The sequence below is a fragment of the Temnothorax curvispinosus genome, unplaced genomic scaffold (genome assembly GCF_003070985.1).
Source record: "Temnothorax curvispinosus isolate PA1 unplaced genomic scaffold, ASM307098v1 QBEX01013926.1, whole genome shotgun sequence".
NCBI lineage: Eukaryota > Metazoa > Arthropoda > Insecta > Hymenoptera > Formicidae > Temnothorax > Temnothorax curvispinosus.
The window spans coordinates 30,228-55,909 of record NW_020223706.1 but is presented as its reverse complement, the minus strand read 5'-3'; the positions used below and the strand labels follow the sequence as shown (position 1 = coordinate 55,909).

Here is a 25,682-nt window from a genome sequence, read left to right as displayed (position 1 = left end):
GTATCAAAGCTAATTAACTTCTATTTACGTCGAGTAAGGTGCAAAATTAACTGAAGATTATATATGTATATATTATGTAGAGTAAAAAAAACAGCGCATATTACAATCAAATTTACTGAAAAGAGGAATTGAGCAAATTGATTCATCCAAATAGTAGGATGCTTATTGAAATTAAAAAAAAATTTATTTATACAGGAATTATTTCAAAACTGTTCCCCAAGTTTACGTTCCAATTTTTGGACATCTAGAAACTCGTAAATTCAGAGCTAATTAAATGCACGCCGATAACGACCAGACGTCCCCAAGAATATAATCGACTAACAAGATCTGCTATTCATACGTGAATTATTATAAAGACTAATTAAAGTGCAAAATATACTAAATGTAATAAGTTTATTTAAAAAATAAAAAATATATAGTAAGTCAATCTATTTATCTATCATGGAATGCGACGATCGATTACTACTCCTCGCAGAACCTTGGACCTAAGAATCGTCGACTCCTAGATTCTAAAGATATCGCAGACTTGAGTCTTTACAAGATCTTAGAAAGTAAATTGCTTAAACTTGGGAACTGCTGAGCCGGATTATGAGATGCAAGCTGATGAATATCATGATTATATAGTCGCGACTTGTCGTGTTCTAGACCTTGGAATTGCAGCGGCACTGTGACCAAGGCTTAAGTTCTCCAAGCTCCTCATTTTCTTTTTCTTTTTCCCATTTTTTTTTTAGATTTCCTTTCAAAGAGTATTTTAGATACTTCGGAAAGCCTCCATGTGGCTCATCGTATCGACTTCTAGGACTCCAAAAACTTGCGTTTCTTTTGTTTATCCAAAGCTTCGGCGCTTATTAAACTCTAGTTTCTTGTACACAGAATTGTCTATACGCCAAATTTAACTACACTTTTATTTCTCTATTAATCTTAAAACTTTCTGAAGAATCTGAAGATTACTTGGAAGTTGCAAGCTTCAAAGCTCACTTCAGATACCACCAGAAAATCTTTTGTCGTCTGAAAATACTGTAACGTCCTTATTTTTGCTTTTTTTCATTTGTTTTATTATTTTTCTGCAAGCATATAAACCAGCGATTGTAGCAGACGCTACTTCGTGTGAGTCGGAATCGGGTCCCAACAAGATTATATTATGCCATATGTGTTTCGAATCCTCGACGCCATCGAACTTTCCCTGGTCACGACAACCGTGCTAACTTGAAAAAAGTGTCTTCCATTCTTTTTTTCTCCTCCTATACTTTTCGCACATTCTCCCATTTATTCTTTCTCTCATTCTCACTCTGTCGCTCTCTCTTTCTTTCTCTCGCCCACACTTAACCGTTACACATTTTGACAAATAATTAAAGTCATCACAGAAGCGTCACATTATATCATATTTCGTTAGACTACATTTCTCGTGTGAGTGTTATCTCATTTTGGTTAGCGCAGTAATATTACAATGAGTACAAAATGTTTTCTCAAGTTTTTCAAGCCTAGTATAAAGCACTATTATCATTATTGTATTATTATTATCATTAATATATCATTATAATTGTATGTCTATTATATATATAATCATGAGTGTGCTTAACACATCGCGCGCACATATATCCTCTTGTGTGTGTACACGCACACACAAAGCTGCAGTCGCATCATTTAGTACCTAAGTTGTAGCGATAGTGATAGATTTATAATAATCCATTAATCTCTCTCAAACTAAATCTCCGGGAAACGATGCATTGTGTTGCGATTCAAAATGAACAGCCGATAATCACGGTTAATCGATCGTTAGCCATCGTAGCGGTCTTTTCTCATACTTTATACTTTTTTCCCATTGAGAACAAGATTAACAAGATTAATATTAAAAAAGAAGACGAATCTAATTAGTCAACGCGCAAAAATCCATATGAACGGATTAAAAAGAGCATCTTTGTATTTTTTTTTGTTTTTCCTTGGATATATTTGTAGTCAATCGATCAAAATAAAAAATAAAGATTTCTATTATTATTATTAGCATATTATTGTATTTTGTAGTATTAATAAAGGCCAAGGTTGAATCCCTTAAACGCGCTTTAAAATCTGATTTTTAATTTCATCTTGAATTATATTTTATGTAAAAAAATTGTGTATTTCTCTGGAACATATTTTCTTCGGGTTGCTGCGAGAGTTCTTTGGCCTTTTCATAGACTCTTATAATAATCTTGTAAAAAAGTTTCTAGTTTTTACAAATTCTCGATATCTTGATCTTGGAATATATCGATATTACAGTATCGTAGACTCTTGTAATTTCTATATTTTTAATGAGTAAAAAAATAGAAAAAAGTTCTTGAATTTTGACAATCTTGAACTCTTCTAAATCTTTGAATAGCTCAATCTTGTAATAATTCTTTTAATTCTTACGTTTTTTCCGATTCTAGAACTAGGTCCCATATCTTAACGCCTATAACTCTCTCATATGTAAAGCCGAATCAAACTTTCGCAACAACCTCCTCAAAATAGTTGAGTACCCTCGCTTTTTCCTTCGAAAATTTCAGGAAACCATACATTCTTTCAATGCGGAACGTTGACGAAGTGGTAGCAACGTGATGAAGGCAGTATTGTCCATGCGACATTCAGGAACCGCAAGGAGAAACGATCCGGTTCCCTCTACCTCTTTCCCTCGAAATGCGAACATGTCTGATGCGCGGCGATCGATCTCCCGTTTTATTTCGAGTCAGAAAATAATGGCACAAAGCGAAACAGAGCTTTGCAGGGCGTTCGAACGGCCTTGAAGAGAGCGCCTGACACTTAGCCGGAACTGGCGGTCTCGTTCTCCACCGGCATTGGATGCGATAACTCTGTAGGATTACCATCCTTACGCTCCTTCTTATTTTGTCTTACGATTTCGGCGCGCCTCTCCTACAGTAACAGAAAAAAAGAAAATTTACAGAATTAGAATGTTGTTCTCTGGTGCGATTCTGTTAAAGACAAAGGTCGAAAAATATGTCATGCTCTCTAACAAGCTGACGAGTGGCTTAAACAGGATGCGTCGAAGTTTTTGGATTTACTCGAACTTCCAGTCATATTACAGGATCCTTAAATTTACGATTTAAACTGACTGACGCCGACTTTATTGCAGGCAACAAAGTCTAACTGTTGCTGAGTTTCCACATTACGTAACAGATAAAATTTAGTATCGGTATATAAGCCTTCTCCGGCACATCCCGTACATAAACAATTACGTATGAGCCAAATGAACACAGCTACATACTAAAAGAAAGATAACTATATATCTAGCTACCCGGTTTGTTTTTCTTACTTTTCTCTCTTTCTTATAAAAGCACGCGAATGCAATGCTTAAAGATTTCAGGTTGTTACGCAACCCTTTGTCACTTTTTGCAATCGTTTTACTGTTTGTTAGAAGACTTTCATTGGAGTTAAACATATTGATATTTAAAATTATTTTAATATTAAGATTATTTCGCGTTTAATTCTACTGATTTTATATTTCTTCAATTACTCATTCTTTAAACAGATTTTTAAAACTTTGATGATTTAAAATTTAAACTTTATTTTTTATTTATCTAAAAACCGACGATGTTTCGTAACAACCTGATACAGACCGTACTAAAGCTACTACGAGCTACTAAATTAACTCCGAGAGTTACATTCGACCAAAAACTTACATGATTGCGTAGCTTCTCCTTCTGCTCGCGCTCGATGCTCTCGCGACGTTCACGTGCCTGCTCCAACTTGCCCTGGATTTGGGACTCCAACTGCTGCACGCGCTCCGACATACCTTGACGTACGCGAGCTACCTGCTCTTCCTGCAAACAGCCCACGAATCAATAACTTATGTCTATTCTTGCCGGGCCTATTATCTACCTATATGGTTTGCCTGTTAAAATATGCAAAACAAAGTAGCAGCCTTGCAGAAAAGAAAAAAGCGACGATATAGTTGCAAATGCAAATTCAGAAGCGTTTCATTGTTGCTTCGCGTTTTCAAATTACTTCATACATAATAAATTTTAGAAATAAAAAGATATTGCGTATTATATAATTATAAATGAAAAAATTACATTAAATTTCTAATTTAACGAATTCTGATCTACATCTTATAATCAATTTATCTAATTCTCGTAATTATATATATATAATAATGTTTATTTCGATTTTATACTATACTAACATGCTCCTTGAGACGATCCAGCATTCTCTTGATATTTTCGTCACGCTGAGCCGCGGCAGTCTTCAGTTTCTCCTCGACGGCGCATCGCACTTCCTCGGTTTGTTGCTCGAGGCTCAGGCGAGTCTTCTCAACACTCTCCAACTGCAACGAAAAGTGAAATTAAATATCACAACAGTCATCTAGATAAATGTTCGTTGAATAACCGCTTAATGCGCTTAACCATCTGCACAACCGAAACTAAGCAAAGTTTAATAAGCGGCAACTAATCAATTAAAAAACTGAACGTATCGGTCGAAACTAATTCTTGTCTCCGATCTCCACTCACATGCTCCTTCAGTTTGTTCTTCAGCTCGGCGATGTGGGCCTCTCGCTTCTCTTCCGTGTTGTTCATTTTCGCGTCCAAGGACTCGCGGGTGGCGGCGATAAAGGCCGCGCTGAGCTCGTCCTTCTTGCGGGACGCTTCCTCGATCTTGCTGAGCTTAGCGGCGAGAGCAGCGAGCTTGTGCGCCTCGATAGACAGTCTTCGCTCCTCGGCGGCCTTCAACTTGTCCTCGATCGCGGTCTGCTGCGTCGGGCTCTGCTGCGGCGGCGAAGGAGCTCTCTTAGGCACCGTCGGCTCCGCCAGGATCACCTCGTAGCATAGTCCGCCCTTGGACTTCTCCTGGCATCGAATCTCGGTCGCTGTAAAGTTTCCATCGATGTAACGAATGTTCGGCATGACACAATAAACTTTGTGGATCAAAAAATAATAATGGTACATTTTCAATGCGGCATACACAACGATCAATAATTATATAATAGAGATATTACTATTAATAATAAATAACACAAGCACCATTAATAATTATATAACCATTATTGTTAGATGTATAATGAAAATGTATTGCTATTATTCTTCCATCATATAATAAATGCTATTACATAATAACGTACTTGTAGAATAATTGATAATAAAATAATTACGTATAATAATAATATAATATAATTATAGAATAATTATTAATATTACATAATTATAAACAATGAAAAAAATAATTTTTATTTTATTTCATAAAAAGAATAGAGCTTCTCTGCCATGTGATATCTTCAAAAATTGACACCAATATTGAGAAACCGAAGCATCCGGGGGCTCAGTTTGCCCAAAAATCAATATTTTCCAGTTTTAACCGTCAAGACTGTCCCGCACGGATATCGATGCGTATTCAATCTTCGTTTGGTATCGACACCCCTAATCTACCGAGCATCGACGCGACGTCTCGGCGCAACAGCCCCGGGCGTGATTCCACGATTTCCGGCGCCGGCTGGTTGCGGAAGCATATGACTCACAATCAGAAGCACGAGAGCGGCGCGGCGAGGAGGGATCGATCAGAGGGAACGATCGGCCGTAGGCGCCGCGACGTCTAGCGTCGTCGCACGCACCTCCACCTCCTCCACCGCCTCCACCACCTCCTCCTCTTTCTTCATCTCGCGCCGTGTACACTCCGCCGCTACCAGCCGTAATTACCGTATATCATACCGTGTCGTGTATAATTTCCCTACCATAGCGATCTTCGGGAATTCTAGCAATTATTTAATTGCAAAAGTGAATCGCGATCTTTCAAATTACATCCTTCGTCCCTATTCTTTCGCCATGTGTCTCGATGGATGAGTCATGTAAATTAATGAAGTTCAAACGAACGTTTAATCGAAAGATTATCTTATTATATTTTATATTATTTTATAACTAGAGGCTATCTCAACTTCGCGTTCTCAATATCTGTTTCTCTCCCTCTTTTTCTCGGCGGAATGAGACGACGATAGTAGAACTGCTGTGTCATTGTTATGAAAAGTTGTCGATACCACTGTACATCTCTACGTAATACAAGTTTACAAATGCTCCCCGCTTTCGATTTATAATTCAGCGGCGACACATTGGCGCGACCATTCTCATGCCGGGGGCATTGCACCGATCTTTAACGCGGCGAAGGTGCTCCCTTTTAACTCTCAGAGACGCTGGGAATTCTCATGTTGCGCGAATAAAAGTAAAACGACGCAGGTGCACTACGCGGCAATTACAGATAAAAATCGTCCGGTGCAAGAAACAGACTCGGCTAAGAAAAGAAGATAAAACATCTCCTGACGCCACAATTATTAATAAAATAAAATCACAATCTAACGCAATTGCGTGATAAAAAACGGAAATATAACAAAATGCATTCTTCTGCAAAACATTCCAGAGAAACCTTCTTAACTTTTTTTGGTCACACTTCCCGAGAATCCCGTACCGGTCACGCTGGGTGAAATACACCCCCAGCGTGTTTGCACGTGTATAAAAAAATTGTAGGTGACCTTAAAAAAAAATATATATGTATATATCCTGTTGTAGTTTAAGTCTTCCTTATAAAGACTGTATAGGTTTGATTTGCAAAAAATTAATTTAAAATATGTAAAAAAATTGTTGAAAAAAAAGTCGGAAAAGTGACTTTTCACAACGATAAAAACTAATGTAACTTTTTCAATAATGTAACTTTTTAAGATATTTTAATTTTTTAAACGGTTTTTTCATCGTCTGATGACGCACTTTTCGCTGATTATTGCAGTTTATGCGGCCGTTCCAAAAAGTATATTGATTTTGAGGTATGAAAATGCGATTTTTTGCGAAAAAAAAATCCCGAGAGAGAACTATAACGGGCCGAAAAATATACCACCGACGTACGGGGATCGATACTTGAAGGTCCCAACTACCTGTAGATAGCGGCACAAGGCCCATTTCCATTGGTTTACTAGGTCGTTTTCGAAGTCAAAAAACGCTGGAGTGTATTTTACCCAGTGTGACCAAAAAGGGTTAAAAAAAAAAAAAAACAATATTGAATTTTGAGGCCAATTTTTCGTAGAAATTTATCCAATAAAATTTCTTATTTTATATATCGTCGGTGATAAAAATCAAGACAACATTTTTATTGGTATAATCTTGGAATTGCGATTCTCTGGAACGTTTCTTTAGCGAGAAAGCTCTAGGATTCTAAGGCAATCGATATGATTCGATTGAATGAGTATAAGCGCGTCTCAAGTACGTTCTTCAACGTCGTCTAAAGCCCCCTTAATTATCCGGATACTCACTGATGAACTTCACCTTTTTCGGCTGCTTGGTCCGCGGCTTGCCCTTGCCGCTCGGCTTCTTAAACGGCGCATTATTCCGTCTCTGTCCCGCTTCGGAAATTCAGATACGGTCAAAGCACACTCGAAGCGCTTTCCAGAGAGAGATTAACGAGGGAGAAGGGAGGAACAGCCGGGATTGCGCTCTGACCCACTGAGACACCACCGTCATTCGTTTAACGTAATTATCAAATTCGTAGTGAAAAATTGTACTCAATTCGAGTAATTTTTAATTAATCCTGTAGATCGCCACTGCTCCTACTCAATATGTTGTTAATTTATCAATGGAGTAAAAATAATACTGCTTTGTGTTAAAATATTAAATTTCGATACACATAGTATCGAAGTTAAAAATAACAAAATGTTATTTAACTCGAGATATTGTTTTAAACGTCATCCTTTAACATTTAACAGTGTAAAAAGGCTTTTGAGTCATTGCGGTACTTCAAAAATATACCACAAACAAAGGTCGATTTTACTTACTCCTTTATTTCGTTTTCTTTGTAAATATTGATCTCGTAAAATTTATGGAGATCTTGTTACGCGATAATCGTAAAGACGGAAGAGAAACGATCATATTTCACGAGGTATAAAAAGCTTCGCTTGAGTTTAAATCAACGCGCAGCAGGTATTTCAAAAACAGCGAAGCTGTAAAGGGAACAAAATTAGCATCGTGCGTGCCGTCGTGCGGCTCGCACGATGGATCGATTGGTGTCACAATGGGTTAATTATCGGGAAATCAATGCAACCGTTTCGCCGTGGCCATGTTGGACCGCACCCCGATCATTTCAAGCCGATCACGTGCGTATCGGCGTGACAAAAAATGGCAGATTTCTAATTTCTTATTTTAAATTACAAAAATTATTGAGAATGCTTTTATTGAAATTTATGTTATGATTTTTCTCAAAATAAAAAAATGATTACATATGCCAATTTATTTTCTATCAATCACTCTGATTTCGAAATTCTGTATATGATAGAATGTCTACATGTATCAAAATAACGCTGGTTGTTCCAACTGAGTTTAACATAAACCATCGTTAGTGCGGTTAACAAAAAATTGCCGTATTGCATGCATCTCTGAAAATAATTCAACTCATAATTATCCTTTAGAAATTAAAAAAAAAAAAGTTAAAAAAATATGTATTGTTACCAAATAATTTTTAACGTTAATGATAAATATTATTAATAAAGTAATCCGAATTCAATTCAATGTATTATAATACATTGATAAGTATTGCTTTAAATATATTTAATTTATGTATAAAATATAAACACTATATAATTTTTTATATATACAGAATAAAAAGAGGCTTATATTAATTTGTCGAATAAAGCGAGTGTAATTAAGTTTGAAAAAATTGCGAACTGGAAAATTCAATAAAGAGTATATATAATACTTTTTTTTATACAAAATACTTTGCGTCATTGCAAATAATTTACTCGATAATTTATTTCAAGTATATATGTATTTATGTCTCTTTTTTTTCATGATTATGGGTCATTAATTGGAGTTTTTGGAGAGAACTTTATTCGCAGATATTCATGAACAATTTTTACGAATTGGCGAAGTTTCGCGACACCCCGTAGAGAGAAAAATGGTGGACCGTGAGTATCGATTCGCGGACGGTCTGAGAAATTGATCGAACTGCAGGTGGCCCAGGATAATGTCACGATACCACCGTGATGTCGACCGTCGTGCACTGCGGTAAGGACAGTGCTCTGACCTGCGGAGGTCACGAAAAAGCATAATTTCTTCGCCGAAAGCATTACTGTACAAAATTCTTCAATTTCTCTATGCGATATTGTATCGATCGAGAATATTTACACGCGCAACTGAGTGATAAAATAAACTACGCGGAATAATTATTTCAGAATGATTAGCAAGAATGTTGAATAATCGAGGAAATCTCGAGTGAATAAAGTTATTAAAAATTAATAATACATTGAATTAATAATACACATTGAATATAAAACATTGAAGAGAAAGCTGACATAAAAAAATAAAAAAAATAAACGGACACAGCATACAATTAAATTACGTTATTTAAACAAAGTATTTGTAAAATATATATAATTAAAATTGTATCCATTTCGCAATTAAATAAATCTGAAATCAGGGTACGTTTTTTCGGATATTCCTTGTCAACAGGAAACGGTCGCATTTATTTCCAAGCACCCCCTTCTGTGAGTTTCTTCCTCGAAGGATAAGGTAAGATAAAATAGAACGATTTGTTAGGAGATTTTCCCGAGAATATGTCCAGTCATTGTCGCTTGCAGACCACATTTTACTTCCTTCCGGTTTCAGGACCTCGAATTTTACTTCATAATCATAAAATTTCAAGATCGTCGTGAAAAACGATACTCGGTATCTCAGAGTTTCTATCCTAAAGAATGTAAAGAGGCAATCCGCGCGTAAAAAGAAGTATTTCCTACAAAAATCCGAAAAAGCAACGTCATTTACCTCTATAAAAAAAATGCACTCTAAAAATATTGTATAAATAATTTATAATAATCTCTAGCTTCGAGATTTACGTATAAAAAACTTTAATAAAGGCGCTGTCTATAAAAAGCAACGAATTGTAATTCAGCACCTTATTCTATAAATAACGTAAAAGGTACTTAATCAAGTTTGGCTCGATTAATATTAAATTACTTTACGATTGCTGTAAAAGCTGTTACTGAATAATTCCGTTCAAAAATCGACGAATTATTTAGCAAGAACTGAAATAGATTACCCGATAATTGCTGCATAAAGATTGATTCCGTCGAGAATACTGTTACGAAATCGCTTCTCGGAGAATTATACAAAAATAAGAGAAATTATATATTCAAAATTTTAAAGCAATTTAAAAATCTTTTGCAAGGATTTCTCGTGAGAGACTGCCCCTGTAGAACTTATAGAGATATAAGAATAGAGTACGCAAGCGAGCTGAAAAAGCGAAAAAGCTGTCTTTTCGCGATAGGAATAGAAAGAAAAAGCTGCAGTATGGGCCCCTTCTGTCTTTGTCTGACAGAAGGGGCCCATACTGCAACGTTCTTTTTCTATTCCTATATCGCAGCCTCTTACGTGCTAGCATATGACTCGCGCACTCTAGTCTTATATCTCTATAGTAGAACTCCACTCTGAAAAAGCACTGTGCTGTAAGTGCCGAAATCTCTACCGCAAGTTCTAATATTTTGCTCCTTTAAGTTCCTAAAAATTTTGTAATTTTAAAATATAAAATCTACACTTCTTCCATTCTTCCAAGACCGACTATTAAAGTCATGATTGTGAAATGATAATTTAAGATCATGAAAAATTGAACAGGAAAATGATCTTCAAATACTGTTCTAGATCGAGTATCAAGAGCGCTTTGACAGCCAATCTTTACGGATTTCCGAATTTACGGAGAAACCGGAAGGAAGGCCTCAGCGAGGGGACGGACAGGGGGTAGTGGTCCTTGCGAGACAGGAATTCACTCACCTACGACGTTCAGCGGGGCCTTGCAGCTGTGACAGAAGCACTGGAGCACCGAGTCGCGCACGAGACCGATCAGCATATTGTCGTTTCGTTTCGTACGAGGGGAATGTTGTTACGCGGGAGGTCTCGCGGATCTCGGCGACGGGATCGGGCGCGCGAGACTGAGAGACGCGGGCTTGGAAGGACGAGAAGAAGGAAACCGGACCAGAAAAGAGTTAAGCACGCCGGAAATGTCGCTCAGGTCGTAACTGGGGCGGTGGCTGGAGGGCGACTGGCCCGCACGCTGCGCCGCGACGCCCGGCGTCGCTCAATATTCGACCACCCTCTCCTCCACCTCCACCTCTTCCTCTTCTTCCTCCTCCTCCTCCTCCTCCTGTTCCTCGCTCTCCCCCGCGCCCTGCAACCAACAGCCTACCCGACGACAAGCCACCCTTCCAGCTAGCAAACTCCAACTTGCGATCGCCACTACTACTAGAGTAGCCGTCGGAGGGGTGTTATTGGCTATACGGGGTGTCTCGCGAGTAGGCCGCGTTAGGCATGGAAGATAGGGCTTAATGGATGCGCAAGAGGAAGGTAAGGACGTCAGACAGAGGGATGGTCAAAGTCGTGACATTAAAAAGGAAAACTTTAATTGGGGCGGTGGTTTGGGGTTAGATATTTTGCGAGTCTTAGACGTTAAAAGGCTGCTTCGTCATGCAGATATTTTATACATGCAATATTTAAGAGGATTACATTTTTCTCAGGAACTTTATTCTGAAATACTTCTGAGAGCTGAAATCTTTCAAAGTTCCGTGATTCATATTTCCCCGAAACCCGACGTGCTTATATATACATGAAATTTCAGGTCCTCAAGATCCCAGAACCCATTAAGATTTCTTTGTTCTTCAGAAATTCTACGTTCTTGAAAGATTTGATTACTTAAAGATTCCTCCGTTTTTTTTTCGGACACTCGGTATAGCTCAAAGCCGTTGTTAAGGCCTGTGTCCACGATGCTAGAACTTGGTCCAAGTTCTCGGACCGAGAGAAAGTTACTGAAACTTGGATCATGGACACATCAGTTTTGCATCCAAGTTCAGTGTGTCCATGCACGATCCAAGTTTTAATAACTTTTTCCTCGGTCCGAGAACTTGGAGTTCTAGCATCGTGGACACAGGCCTTTAGACACGTGTGCGGAAACCTATATGCAGGCGTAAAATACCATCTGTCTATCTCCCGTTCTCCTGTCCCATCGGAGATGGACTGCTCTCCAGGATTCTCCGAACTGCCGTCACCATCCTAACGAAGGACCGGCTTCAATTTCCGAAACGATTGACGAAAAAATCCGCCTGGGGAAAGTCTGCGTGATTGGCACGGAATTTCGCAAAGTACTGCGACAGATTCGAATTGATTTTGCGCTCTCAGGCTTTCCTCCCGTATGTTTCAAATAATGTGTGAGATCATGTTAAATCACTAAAATTTAGTGATTTAACACAATCTATATTTAATGACTAAATATTTAGCTAAATATTATTTTGAGTTCTTGAATCTTTGGATCTCTTAGGCCGGTATTTATAGTCGGTTCTTATTTCAACAACGTCTTAAGTAATATCTTAAGATGCTAATACGGCCCTGTGATTATCAGTTCGTAACATCTTAAGATCGTACTTAAGACGGTAATATAAGATTCAACTATAAATACCGGGCATAGATCTGTAAATTCTAAGGCTTTGCAACTCTAAAGTTCTTAAGTCAATTTTAAAGATTCGGGATCCCCCCCCTCCCAGATCCCAAATATATTCTTCTCTTTAATTCTCTTTAATTCTCTCTCTAAATTCGATATTTCGGCACTTTGAGATTCTCGAGTCTTTGAATATATTAAATCTGTAAATTCTAAGGCTTTAGAACTCTGAAGTCGTTAATTCAATTCCAAAGGTCCCAAATCCCAAGAGATATATTCTTCTCTCTAAATTCCTCTCTTTAATTCTCTCTAAATTCGATATTTCGGCACTTTCAGATTCTCGAGTCTTTGAATCTATTAGATCTGTAAATTCTAAGGTTTTAGAACTCTGAAGTCCTTAATTCAATTTCAAAGCTCCCAGATCCCTAAGATATATTCTTCTCTCTAATTCCTCTCTTTAATTTTCTTTAATATCTCTCTAAATTCGAGTCGTTATTCACACCTATGGGATTCGACGAAGGCGTCGCGACGGGACTGGAAAATATGAGGCACATAATAATTGTGCTTTGTGTAAAGTTTTCCACTGAACACGAACGATCGAAGAAGCTGTTTTGTTGGAACTCGCGTTGTGACGTAGATACTGCATGGCGAATCGATTACCCGTGGAAATCAATGAGAAATAAAATATAAAAGTAAAGGCTCACAGGATTAAAAATCAATTAACAACGAAGGAGCATCGAGCCGTAACTAGGTGTTAATGTTAATTTATTCACATATAATTTAAATAACAGACGTTTCGGTCAACATATTGGACCATCCTCAGTGTCGTACAATAAACGCAATTTGTTAAATCGGAGTAACATTGAACAGAAATTACACGTTCAAAAATTAAAAACTAAGCGCAAACGTTCGTTGTTTTCGGAGTACGTCATAATAAAGTTTTTTTTGTCATATCATTATAAGAGAACACATTTCCGATAATGCTGACTCGACAAATGATCGCTCGACGAACGAAACGAACCTTTATCATGACGTACTCCGAAAACAACGAACGTTTGCGTTTAGTTTTTAATTTTTGAACGTGTAATTCCTGTTTAATGTTACTTCGATTTAACAAATTAGGTTTATTTTGTACGATACTGAGAATAGTCCAATATGTTGACCGAAACGTCTGTTATTTAAATTATATGTGAATACATTAACATTAACACCTAGTTACGGCTCCTTCGTTGTTAAATGAGAAATAAAATTTTCATGGTGCATGATGACCGTAGCCACGGTCGGATTTATTAGAGGGACAAACAAAGAAAAATGTTTTTTTTTTAAGTCGGTTCTTATCTTATTAATTGTCTCGTGCAAGAAATGACGTGACGGTTTAATCCAAGCGATTTGAAGCATCCCTTATCATCAAACGGCTCGAGTTAGTTTAAATCGAGACAGGTGAAGTCAAGCTAACGATTATCAATTTCGTAATAATCTCACATTAAAAACTTATCTCTCGAGATAATTCATCCATAACTATATAGAGATACATCGTAAACTCCGAATTGTAATAGAATTATGATTCGAGTTTTATCTTCGATAAGATTAATTATAGAAAAAAAATTTACTAATTTTAAAAAACCCGATAAAAAATAATTAAAATACCCGCCCAAACATAATATGCTTATTTACCAACGAATTCGTACCTATTTATGTAACAGGTAATTAATTTTTTAATGAAACAAGAATTGAAAAATATATTCTAATATTTAAATTTTTATACGTGTCATTAATTACTTTATATTAGTTTAATATGATTATTAACATAATAATTATTATATTAATCATGTAATAATTATATTAACATGTAAAATTGTTATTACAATTATTAGTTTATATTAATTTAATAAATAATTTAGTTTGGTCCTGATATTATACATATAGTTTACATCTGGACGTTCAAAAGAGAGAGAGTGTAAGAGTTAAAGTTTCGAGAAGATTCTCCCTTCCTCAAAACTTCGCCCTATTTCTTTTTTAGAATTCTTCCAACATCTTCTTTTATCTTTGCAGTTTCATAATCCAAAACGAAAAAAAAAATAGACTCGTATCGCGGTTAAGATAGCTTTCATGACTTATTTTGTTTAGCAAAAAAAATCTGGCGTTGAAGTTTTAAGTGTAATCACACAAAAAAAGATGTATTTACTCTGAACGCCCGAGAAATGTCAATCTAATAAGCTCCGTGTAATGAGCCGCATTCGATCGTTACGGTTTAATTGTATCTAAACGACAGCGATAACGAGAAAAAGCGAGCGGAAAGATCGGAGAAAAAATCGAGTTTATCGTCATGTTATCCCTCTATTGGCTTCTTCCCAATAAAAGTTTGCCCCAAGGACGAAATTCTCATCACGGGTCTCATTCAACAATCCCTTCCCTCCATGACATCCTTCACGACTTTCTTTGTTGGATTGACCATAAAAAATGCTCAATTTAAGAGCATGTATTGCAATAAAAATTTTTACAAATTTGAAATTTTTTCCTTCACTTTTCTTTTCGTCTTTTATAACCATGAAACTCATTAATTTTCTACATTAGCAATAAAAATCATTATTATTATTATTCCAAAATCTAAACATTTTCAGAAATAATACTTTTATATTAATTTTATGTTGCTCGACTCATGTTCAACTCTAAACTCAATTTTTAGCTCGCTCTTTCGCACGAAGAGAAACAGACGCGAGGATCGAAGAATCGAGTTCCCTCAAGTCCCTCTCCAAGTCACGCTATTGTTCGCAGTCGCGCGATTCGCGACTGGCGATTCCAAGTTGAGAGCCACGGAGGCGACGGGTCGCCGGCGTGCACCACTGCAGCAGTTGTCAGCCGTTAAGGCACAGCCGGCAAGCCGTCCGATGCAGGCTCGCGAGCAACTTCTTCCTCCGCAGCGCTCATTCTTATTCTTGCTCGCCAGCCACGAAGACGCGGCCACCGGGGTCCGGGGGCTCTGACCTCTTGTCCTTTTGCCGTCTCCCGGTCTCGCCGGTCTCGCCGGTCTCGGCGGTGCCTTGGAGTGTATATTCTCCGTCGTGGCGCCGAACCGTCCGGTCGCCTCGGTCCTACTCCCTAATTGCTGAACCATTGTCTCAATATCGTCCAAGGGACACGCAAGACCTGCACCCCCGTATCAAACGTGACCCATTCCACAAAAAACATGGGACGCATCGAAAGATTAGGGGCCGATAATGTTCCATGTACGAATACTAACAAATACTAAAAAATACATATAAAGCGTATTCGCATTCCGTGCTTTTTGTGCTTGGATATATACATATATAAAATATTGATTTAATTAGAATTAATTGTAAATCGATTCGAGCGCATAATCCAAGTTTGAGTATCGCTTGTGATCATTTTCCTGATAATTGTGTTTGTCGAACATGTAGAACGAATATGCACATCATCTATCGACCGCTCAACATTGTTTTACGTATCTTTAAGACGGTTACTCACATTCGTTGGGAACAGGCGACTCCGCTGCGGTGGCCATAACGTTATCTCTGCAACAAAAACGTTTTGTAAATATATGTTAAATAAACACTGGATATATTGGATGTTCGAGGAAAAGTACAAATAAGGACTCCTAATATCATCGTAACATCGATCTTTTTCAATTTTATTATATTCTCAGCTCGAAATGTAGCGTTCACCAGCAGATTTGGCAGAGATATAAGAAAAAAGAGAGAGAGAGAGAGAGAGAGAGAGAGAGAATTATAAATAGAACTGCAGAAAGTGCAATTAAAAAGAATGATCTATTATTACCGATGTTTTTAGGAGTTCTTGAATTCGAAGGAAGACTCACAGCGACGATAAGTATGATCGATTTGCTTTATGCTAAACCTGTTTGTATTAATTAAAAGGATTTTTTTAATAATGCAAGATATAGTTTCTGTTTCATTCTAGATATGTAATATATGTATAATATGTGTAAGTTTTTTTTGGCTTTTCCTTTATTTAGTAAAAAATAAAGCCCTAATGTAATATTATATAAATATTATATATAAAGATCTTTATTATTCGTACTCGTTATTAAAATTGTAATTATACGCGTGGAGTACCTAGTGAAAAAGAAGTTCAATCACGTTTTCTTCTTTATTCCGCTCAAATATATCTTAACGTTGACTATATATCTAGACTGGAGCATTGATTTTCGAAATGTATTTCATGAAATAATTTATTATTTCATAATTAACAAGAATTTATTATTTACTATTATTATGTAGCAAACAACGATGACGATGAAAACACTTACGAATTCTTGAAACTGTATATTACATAAAAGTAAATGTGCGAAAAATTTTTATCATTGAACAAAAATTCTCTGGTATTATATTTAAAGTTTGAAAGTCACTTGAAGTCGAAGCTCTAAACTCTAAACGATTTTAAACGACGGAGAGCTCGAAGTTTTTGATAGACAATAAAATAAAATAAATAAGTAAAAAGTAAAATGATAATTAAACAAGTATATCGTCTTATGCCATTTAATCTTTTGACTATAGTAAAAGTATGTTTTATTTGAAAGGAAAAAAAAAAGATTCTTTCTTTTCCTATTCTTCTTTTATAAAACCATAGCAACACAAAGTAGCTTTGGTATATAAGATACATGGTTATCAGAGTGTGTAAGGTCGGTCCAGATTCCAGGACCCCTATTCTGTAACTCGTAACGATAGTGACAGGTATCGTTACGTTGTCGTTGCGCAGGTATACTATATGAAAAAAAAGCTGCGCAACGACGACATAACGATACCGACACTGTCGTTAGAGTTACAGAATAGGGGTCCGATAAGTTATATAGCGACATCTAGTGACTAACGTTATTTACTTGAATTTGCTTTTTCGTCAAAGAATATCTCTTTAAAATCAAATGAGACGTTAGTAAATCTTATCCTTAAAAAAAGAAAATTATTTTTTCAAATATAAATTAACTAATTAGTCATAATCATAATAGTTATAATGCGTGAATATTAAATATTTTGATTAAATTAGCGCGTCGATTATTACTAAGAAATAAACTAATAAACTTCCTAAATGAGAACATGCAAACAGGATATTTGAAACACCCTACATACGCCTTTTTCCATTCCGAATTTAGCAGCGAATAAATATAACCACAACTTGTAAAATATATAATTTAAATTTATATTACATTTTTACAAATCGAAGGTACAATTATAAAGCAAATTAACAAATTTTACATTAGACGGCTAGATATATAATCAGATAAATACCTTAATAAAATTAAACCAAGGCCTAACACTTTATTTACCAACCAATCCAACCATTCCGCCATGATTTCCTTTCCTGTCCTCATCGCTCAAAAGCCAGTGATAATAGCCGCCGCTTCGCGTTATTCGCGTAACTTGCAAAACAATAACAACGCACCTTGCCCCTTGACTCTCAATAATTCAGCACGAGAAAACGCAGCACGAGATTGACGAACGACGATAAAATCCTGCTCCTCGATCAAACCTTCGAAAAGACGAGCCGACGCGTCGCGTCGTTCTGATAAATCGTGGCGCGAAGGTCGGCGGCGTCCCTTTGTTCGCGTCGGCAAAGAGCCGGGGGAAGAGCAGGAAACATTTACCTGTGCTTCTCTCTCGCTCTCCTTATCCCTCTCTCTCTCTCGCGGAGGAAGAAACTGCTGCTCTCGACGATCGTTCGACGACGGGCCCTGTCCACTCACGAATTTCGGACGTAAACTCGTACGCACGCACGCAGATGCAACGCCGGAACGCGACGACGCAGGACGAAGCGAGTCGCCGTGTGTGTATACCAAACCGGTCGCTTCGCACGCCGCTTTTATCGCGCGACGTCTTTGTGCGGCATTCGAGTCGCCGAAGGCGGCCGAGCGCCGGCGAGGCTGGACGAGTCGCCGCCGGCGAGACCGCCCGATTGGCTCGCCGCCGGCGCCGCGTCGCACCCATTGGTCCGTTTGAATCGCTGTACGTTGTCGACGCTGTGCTGCTGTGTGCACTTGGCGAGATCGTTCTCGATTAACTTGACGGCTGCTCCCGCGTCACACGCGTCGCTTGGTCTATTTATCTTTTTTTTTTTTTTTCCTTCTATACTTTCCATCTATTCTTGAAAACGTCTCTTTACTTACTTTTCACTGTGAAAAGCGCTGCTTAAATATAATGGATAGATTTATTGTTAATTTTTTAAACGCCGTATTTATTAGCTGAATTTAAATATCGATTAACAATTTGTTGTTATAACGGGTGCCAATTAAGTGCCAATCTAAATAATAATTTCAATGTTTTACACTATTTTTTTTTAATCAATAATTTTTTTTGTAATATTTTAGTACTAAAAGCTTGCTTTTATTTATAGCCTACAGTTTTATAAATTTATGCATGTGTTTTACAAACACATTAATCTATTAATTCTTTCAATGCCTTCCGAAATATTTGAATAAAAATGAATTGCCTCGTATACGATAAATAATTTCTTGGGACAATCTCTACTGTCACCAGTTTAAATATATATATTCAAATTAAATTGGTAATTAAGTTTAAAATTAAATAATATTCAAATATTATACTGAAAATTAAAGAAAATATTTTCGAAGAACATCACCTTGATCATCGTTTATGTAATTATCATTCTTTATATAATATTTCTAATTATTTTATATTTTCTTTTTAATCTGTCTTTTTTTAAATCTTTTTCATGATCTTTTTCGGGAAGAATTGTCTTTCTTTTGGTACGTATCGATGGGTCGCAAACGACGCATTGTCTTCGAACGCGAAACCGTTAGAACCGTCTTAAAAAAAAAAACAGTCATTCCGGATGAATCATATGGCTGCATCCTTCAGGCAGGAGTGTGTGGGACGTCGCGACCGTTGCGCGGTCGCGCCGAGCCTTACCGCGTAAAGAAATGTGTCCCAAATATGGGCGGAACGTTCGCGACTGGTTCTGTCAGGAACTCGAGACACCACACCCGTCGTCTTTCCTCTCCGAGCGGCCTGTGCGCCCGCGAAGTAGCTCGATTTACTCCTTCCGCGGTCTTCGATCGACTTTTCGTTGACGCCTCGTGCACACAACGGCGTTACGCGATTCCCATTCGCACGTGGCGCTCGTTTTATTGCGCATTTAGATTGTTATCCGGATCTCCGCACGTATGAGATAAGAGATTAGTGCATGCCACTGCATGCATGTCTTTTATACGCCAAGGGAGACTCGGGTTCGGACAGTCGTCATTTAATGTTGCAGGAATAACGCGGATTTTAAATATAGATTAATTGTAGAATAAAATAATTTTAGAAGCGATTGATTCAAGTAAAACGACTTTCGTACTTTGAATTTAATTAATGTGGGAATGCGATATGACGGATACACCTCTGAAAAATCGTCGCACATGACGTTTGTATATAATATATGTCTGCGGTTGCATGTAAATTTACATAAGTGAGAAGTTGAGGATACAAACGTCTCGACCAATAAAATGCTTAGTTTGATCTTTGCGAGAAATAACGGCGTCTAGACTGACTCATTGATCAAGACGGTTATATTACACGTCGTGCTTTTATCTACGTAAATTTTATATACAAAAATCTTTAAACTTCTAATATAGTAGATAATGTAGTAGAATGTATAATCGCAATTTTTTATTTATTGCAAAAAAATGCAAGGGTTTTTATTTTTCTAATTATTTTCCAATTATTCTTATATTATTTTTCTTATACACATATATAAACAGAGATACAAAAGAAAAAAATATATATATATTATATATGGAAAATTTTTGTCCTGGATATTAACTATATACATATATAATTATACATTATACATTATATATAATATAATAATAATACCTTAATTATATAATAATAATGCCTTAACTTAAATTTAGACGCTTATATCGATGCATGTGGAAAATGAGCACAATTAATTCTGATATATTTTAATCACGTGATAAGGCATGACCTCGCGTGTGTGTGTATAATATATGTATATATATATACTTTTAATTATATATAACACAGTAAAGTGCCGCTGCTGTTCATTTCAATACACATGGTCAATTGGTAATTGTTCCCTAATTGACGCATCTAATATGACGTTGAATAACGATCGGGAGATATAAAAGTGTTCGCAAGAAATGATCTATCTAATCGTCCTATCACGTGTCCTATCAAGCGAGCCTCCTTCCTCCTTCCCGCCTGTTTCCCTTCCCTCCAAGAAAACGCGCGAGTCTGACGCCATCTCACGCTCGCTTCCGTCTACGTATATCGCCTCGTTCACGGCCAATCGCGCGCGCGCCCATCGGTGTGAAGTTGCGCGCGCTCGCCGCTGAGTGGAGTTCAAGCGAGTTGTTGACGCGCCGCGCGAACGCACGCGAGTTCACGCGAATCTGCCGTAGGCGAGGGCAGGCGCAGGCAGTAGGTAGTGGTGGGTAGTGGGCACGTTTTTCGGACGCGTGTCTGCTCGCCGATGTTGATCGAAGGCTGAGGCAGAGTCACCGCGGAAGGATGTCGACAGCATTGCAGGAGGGCGACTCCAAGGCGGCCACCGCCGCCGTCGCCGACAACACCGTCGTCGATCATGCCGAGGAACACAGGCTTCGCGCCGGGACCGACAGCTTCCCGAGCATCAACGAGAGGCCGGTCGACGACATCTCCCTCGAGTTCTTCTATCAGCCGCATACGATCACCCTGCTGCTCATCTCCATCGGCGCCGTCATATACTCGGCGTTTGCCAGGTAGCTGCAGGCTCTCACGTTGACCTTTTAGCTCTTTCGAATTCATGCGGATTACGTCTCGCATGAATCTCTTCTCTTTTTGACTCTTCCCTCTTGTCTTTCTTCGCACGATGTGAAATATACACCTGCTTCAGTTAGAAGACCAAAGGAATTTCGTGTTCTGAGTGTAATTAGGTTTATATCTGCTACGCGATCAGTATCCAATTTCGATAAGATAATCCCTCTGAGAATACAATGCGAAATTCCTTGGTGATAATCTAATATTGTGCTTTAAATGATGCAAGCTTTGTTATGTTCTTGCATATAAAGGAAACCTTAATTTTTTATGCACAAGAAAATGTTGGTAAAAAGGAAAAAAATGTTGCAATTTTTTCTATAAGATAAGTAAATATGTAGCTAATTCTATCTATGAAAATACTATAGAGGGATTTCTGTCCTTGGCTCATCTATTATAAGCCATTCATGCTTTTGTTTGGCTTATTCTACATTATATAACTTATATAACTTGCGCCATCAATTCTGCTTGATATTTTATGTCCTTGTTTAGACAGCAGTCCTAATTGTCAGAGATTTAAATTGAATTTGATCTAGCTTGTATTATTAAGTTCAATTTTTCACACAATAGATATATAGAAAAATATACATCAATTGTTATATGTTTATTACGGCTTGAAACGCAGGTGAACTTTGGAACTTGATTATTCTTTCAGTTTATTCTTTTAGTCATGGCTTACAATGCAGTCAGTGATAAAATTTATGTAGATGTTCGCACAGTAGATGTATAGAAAAATATACACCAATTGTTATATATTTATTATGGCTTGAAACGTAGGTGAACTTTGAAACTTTGATTATTCTTTTAGTCGTTGCTTACAATGGAGTCAATGAGAAAATTTATGTAGATGTAATTCACAAGTCACAGGAGCTAGTGTGTCGTATTGTCGGAATACACAATTATGTTATACATTTTGTCACATTTAAGAACATTTCTTTCAGAAATACCACCAATGTGGAGGACAACATGTGGGCGGGCATGTTGTGCGTCATTTTCTTCTTCCTCATCATATCTGTCCTGACATTCCCTAACGGTCCATTTACTAGACCTCATCCTGTAGTATGGCGGATAGTATTCGGCTGCAGCGTACTCTATCTGATGTTCCTGCTCTTCCTATTGTTCCAAAACTATGAGACGGTCAGGAGGATCCTGGTATGGGTGGATCCAGGTTTAGCTTCCTTCCACATCGATATGGACAAGGAGTACGGCGTCAACTGCTCGGACGTCACGGTGGAAAAGATCTGGAGCCACCTGGACGTGTTTGCGCTGGCCCACTTCCTCGGCTGGGCTTTCAAGGCTATTCTGATTCGACACCTTGGTATCCTTTGGGCTATCAGCGTCATGTGGGAGGTGACGGAGATCGCCTTTGCTCACTTATTGCCAAACTTTGTCGAGTGCTGGTGGGACGCGTTAATTCTGGACGTTCTAGTGTGTAATGGATTGGGTATCTGGGTCGGCCTGAAGATCTGCTCCATATTAGAGATGAGAGAATACAAGTAAGTTAGTTTGAATCTTAAAATGTTCTTTAAATTAAATCGTTTGTAACAAGGAGTTTATTTTGCATAATTTTATTTCTTTTTTTCTGTGGAAACTTTATTTCCGTTTCATAAAAGAAGTAGTTTTTTCTTTGTTTCAACGAAAAGTGTTGAAGCATACTGAATCTTTTTATTTGTTTCCTGAATACAGGTGGGTCAGTATTCGTGACATCGAGAGCACCACTGGGAAGCTGAAGCGAGCAATGTTGCAGTTTACTCCTGGCAGTTGGACATCTGTCAGATGGCTGGATCCAACTTGTACACATATGCGATTGGTCGCTTTGTGCCAGCTGGTGATATTCTGGCAAGTTTCTGAGCTGAATACCTTTTTCTTGAAGCACGTGTACGAATTTCCACCATCCCATCCGTTTGTTGTGGCCAGATTAGTATTGATCGGCGTCATAGTCGCGCCGTCCGTTAGGTGAGTAAGAGCACGAATTTTGACATTTAATAAGATGCAAATAATAGTATGCCACATCTTAGAAATATTAAGTATGTTAGAATTTTATATTTGTGCCAAATTTGAATATTGAAATTTCAGAACATTGGAATTGTGTGATTACTTCAAAAAATTATATTGTTATATATAATTTGTAGATTAAATATTATTAATATTATACATATATCATATTTTTAAAATGGTATAATTGTAAATTTAAAGCTTCTAATCTAATTTGGCCTCATATATTAATAAATTGATCTAACAAAATACTTTAAAATATGTGAATACAAGTATTTGAGTATGCGAGATAGGGTTTGTTATCATAAACATAATTACAGACAGTATTACATGTACGTGACTGATCCGACGTGTAGTCGAGTGGGAACTCAGTGTTGGGTTTACGGGGCAATTATGGTGACAGAAGCTTTGCTATGTATACGCCACGGTGCTGCCCTGTTTGAGCGCACTCAAGCTCTCAACATCCTCCTCTGGCTGCTTTGCCAGTCTCTAGTCTCCGTTCTCTGTGTCTACGGCTGCGTTTTGTGGCATCAATACTTCGAGGTAGGTATAAACACGTTTAGATTTTAATCCCTCTAGATTTCTAAGAATATGATTCAGGAAAAATGTTACTACAATATTTTTATTATCAGAGAAAATGAAAGGACAATAATTGCATAATAATTTGAAATGAAAGTATCGTATAAATATTTCTTTTTTTACGCAAACTTACAGTGATTTTACGTGTCAACCTAGATAAGCATTGTTCGTCAATAGCTGATTAATTTTTGTAACTAACTCTCATTGTTCCTTTCAAATGCATGGTGCTGATCACTACAGACAGGAAAGAAAGTCACTATAAGACGGTCCGTCTCCTATCTGAACAAGTTTGACACGGATATAAGTGGTATGTGTTAATTGATTACGCGTCATACGATGTGTAATCGCTTATGCCCGATCTACAATAGCTGTAGTAAGCTGTAGTAAGCCTCAAGCCGTAAGGAATTGACCTAATTACAGGCGAATGTGAGGAGAATAATCGACTGTGATTGGTCAATTTCTTACATCTTGAGGCTTACTACAGCTTACTACAGCTATTGTAGATCGGGCATTAGTGGTTTGCAATCTACTGAGTTTGCGACACTTGATTAATCGTTTGTTTGCTACTGCCATTGTTCTATCACTGTTATTTTCAGTCATCCTAAAACTTGCCCGTGATTTATTCATGACTTGTACATGTATAATATTCTAACTGAACTATCTTGTAAATCTTGTTTTTATTGGTGACTCAAGTAATGAAGAACAACGATTAATCATCCGCAATTTCTGAACTTTAGGATTCTTCAGATCTTTGAATATTAGATTCCCGAGTCTTGGATTCTAGCATTTTTTAAGGCTCCTGGGTACTCGCCGCGGCTATGTTAAATCATGACATCAAAGGCGAGACCATAGGAGCCTTAATTCTGGACTTTTTGGATCTTGAAATACTCTAATTCTTGAATTTCTAAAAATTTTATCCTTTTACATCCTCGGATCTCTTTAAATTCTAAAATATTTATAATAAATCATTTCCTGATTTTTTGAAAAATAATCAGACTAGAGAAATTGATCTTGATTGAAAAATTTTTTTTAATTACATTTTTTTTCCATGTTTTGTATTTTAATTAAATTTTTCTTTCTTTTTTATATCTACTGTATATCTATTCTATGTCTATTCTATATATTTCTATATTCTATATATATATATATATATATATATGTTGCTTTTCAAATCAAGATTTTTAAAGTTCTCAATCAAATGTCACAACTCAGTCGACGTTAAAGCAACAGTCTCGACGTGCTATTTACGAACGTATCTGTGTATTTCAGGGAATATGGCTCGTCGTACGAAATCCGTGGAAGAATTGGATAAGAAGAAACTGTGAGAGGAAAAGTGAAAACCGCTTGATCGTGAACTGTGGACACTAATTATACTTTCTAGTCGAATGGGACAATCGCGCGTAAGAGTAAGATGGATGATGATGCGTGCGTTCGATTGTTTATGACGTGGTATGAGTGGTCTCCAAAGCTGTTGTTACTTTTGTTTCTCAGAATAAATGGAGAACGTTATTATCGCTTAAATTGATCCGCGGGCGCTCGTATTTAGCGTTTCATCAAATTCGATGGAAAAACCATTCGCGTAAAAATCATTTATAGGTAGATTCGTATTCATTTAGTGATTACATTGTTCGTTTACTTTCTTGTTCTGTTTTAGTTACCTCGCAAATGATGCGCTTGCGGCAATGTGTTCATCGAAGCATTGCTTTTAATCTTAAGACACACGTTTTTATTGTATGTGAATGAGAATCTCTTCATATATTGAAGGATACAGAAGCAAAACATATGTCCTCCAACTTGTTTTTTTTTTTTTTTTAGAACTAAGGACAGTTTTACGCCTCAATCACGGATGAAACCGTGATGAAATTGACGCTTGGTATTTCTAATTCGATTTCGAAACTGCATGTTAAA

The 25,682-nt window shown here is 37.2% G+C and overlaps 2 protein-coding genes across 6 annotated transcripts; one reads left to right on the top strand and one right to left on the bottom strand.

Moving 5' to 3' along the window:
- Positions 1-1,363: 1,363 nt before the first annotated feature.
- Positions 1,364-19,469, bottom strand: LOC112464113 (stathmin). 5 transcript variants are annotated; one of them, XM_025030916.1, is made up of 6 exons: positions 19,311-19,469; positions 15,898-15,944; positions 4,482-4,837; positions 4,157-4,297; positions 3,654-3,794; positions 1,364-2,886 (listed from the first exon to the last, which is right to left on the bottom strand). In XM_025030916.1, exons 2-6 carry the CDS (start codon positions 15,932-15,934, stop codon positions 2,776-2,778), a joined length of 786 nt encoding a protein of 261 aa, XP_024886684.1. In that variant the 5' UTR covers positions 15,935-15,944; positions 19,311-19,469; the 3' UTR covers positions 1,364-2,775. The 5 variants fall into 5 exon arrangements, with proteins under 5 accessions (XP_024886684.1, XP_024886682.1, XP_024886683.1 ...); XM_025030914.1 differs by lacking the exon at positions 19,311-19,469 and adding an exon at positions 18,029-18,231; XM_025030915.1 differs by lacking the exon at positions 19,311-19,469 and adding an exon at positions 17,827-17,988.
- A 1,253-nt stretch (positions 19,470-20,722) lies between these two features.
- Positions 20,723-25,283, top strand: LOC112464115 (phosphatidylserine synthase 1). The gene is made up of 6 exons (XM_025030918.1): positions 20,723-21,145; positions 22,142-22,696; positions 22,887-23,156; positions 23,516-23,738; positions 24,015-24,081; positions 25,044-25,283. Exons 1-6 carry the CDS (start codon positions 20,916-20,918, stop codon positions 25,097-25,099), a joined length of 1,401 nt encoding a protein of 466 aa, XP_024886686.1. The 5' UTR covers positions 20,723-20,915; the 3' UTR covers positions 25,100-25,283.
- The last annotated feature ends 399 nt before the right edge of the window (positions 25,284-25,682 follow it).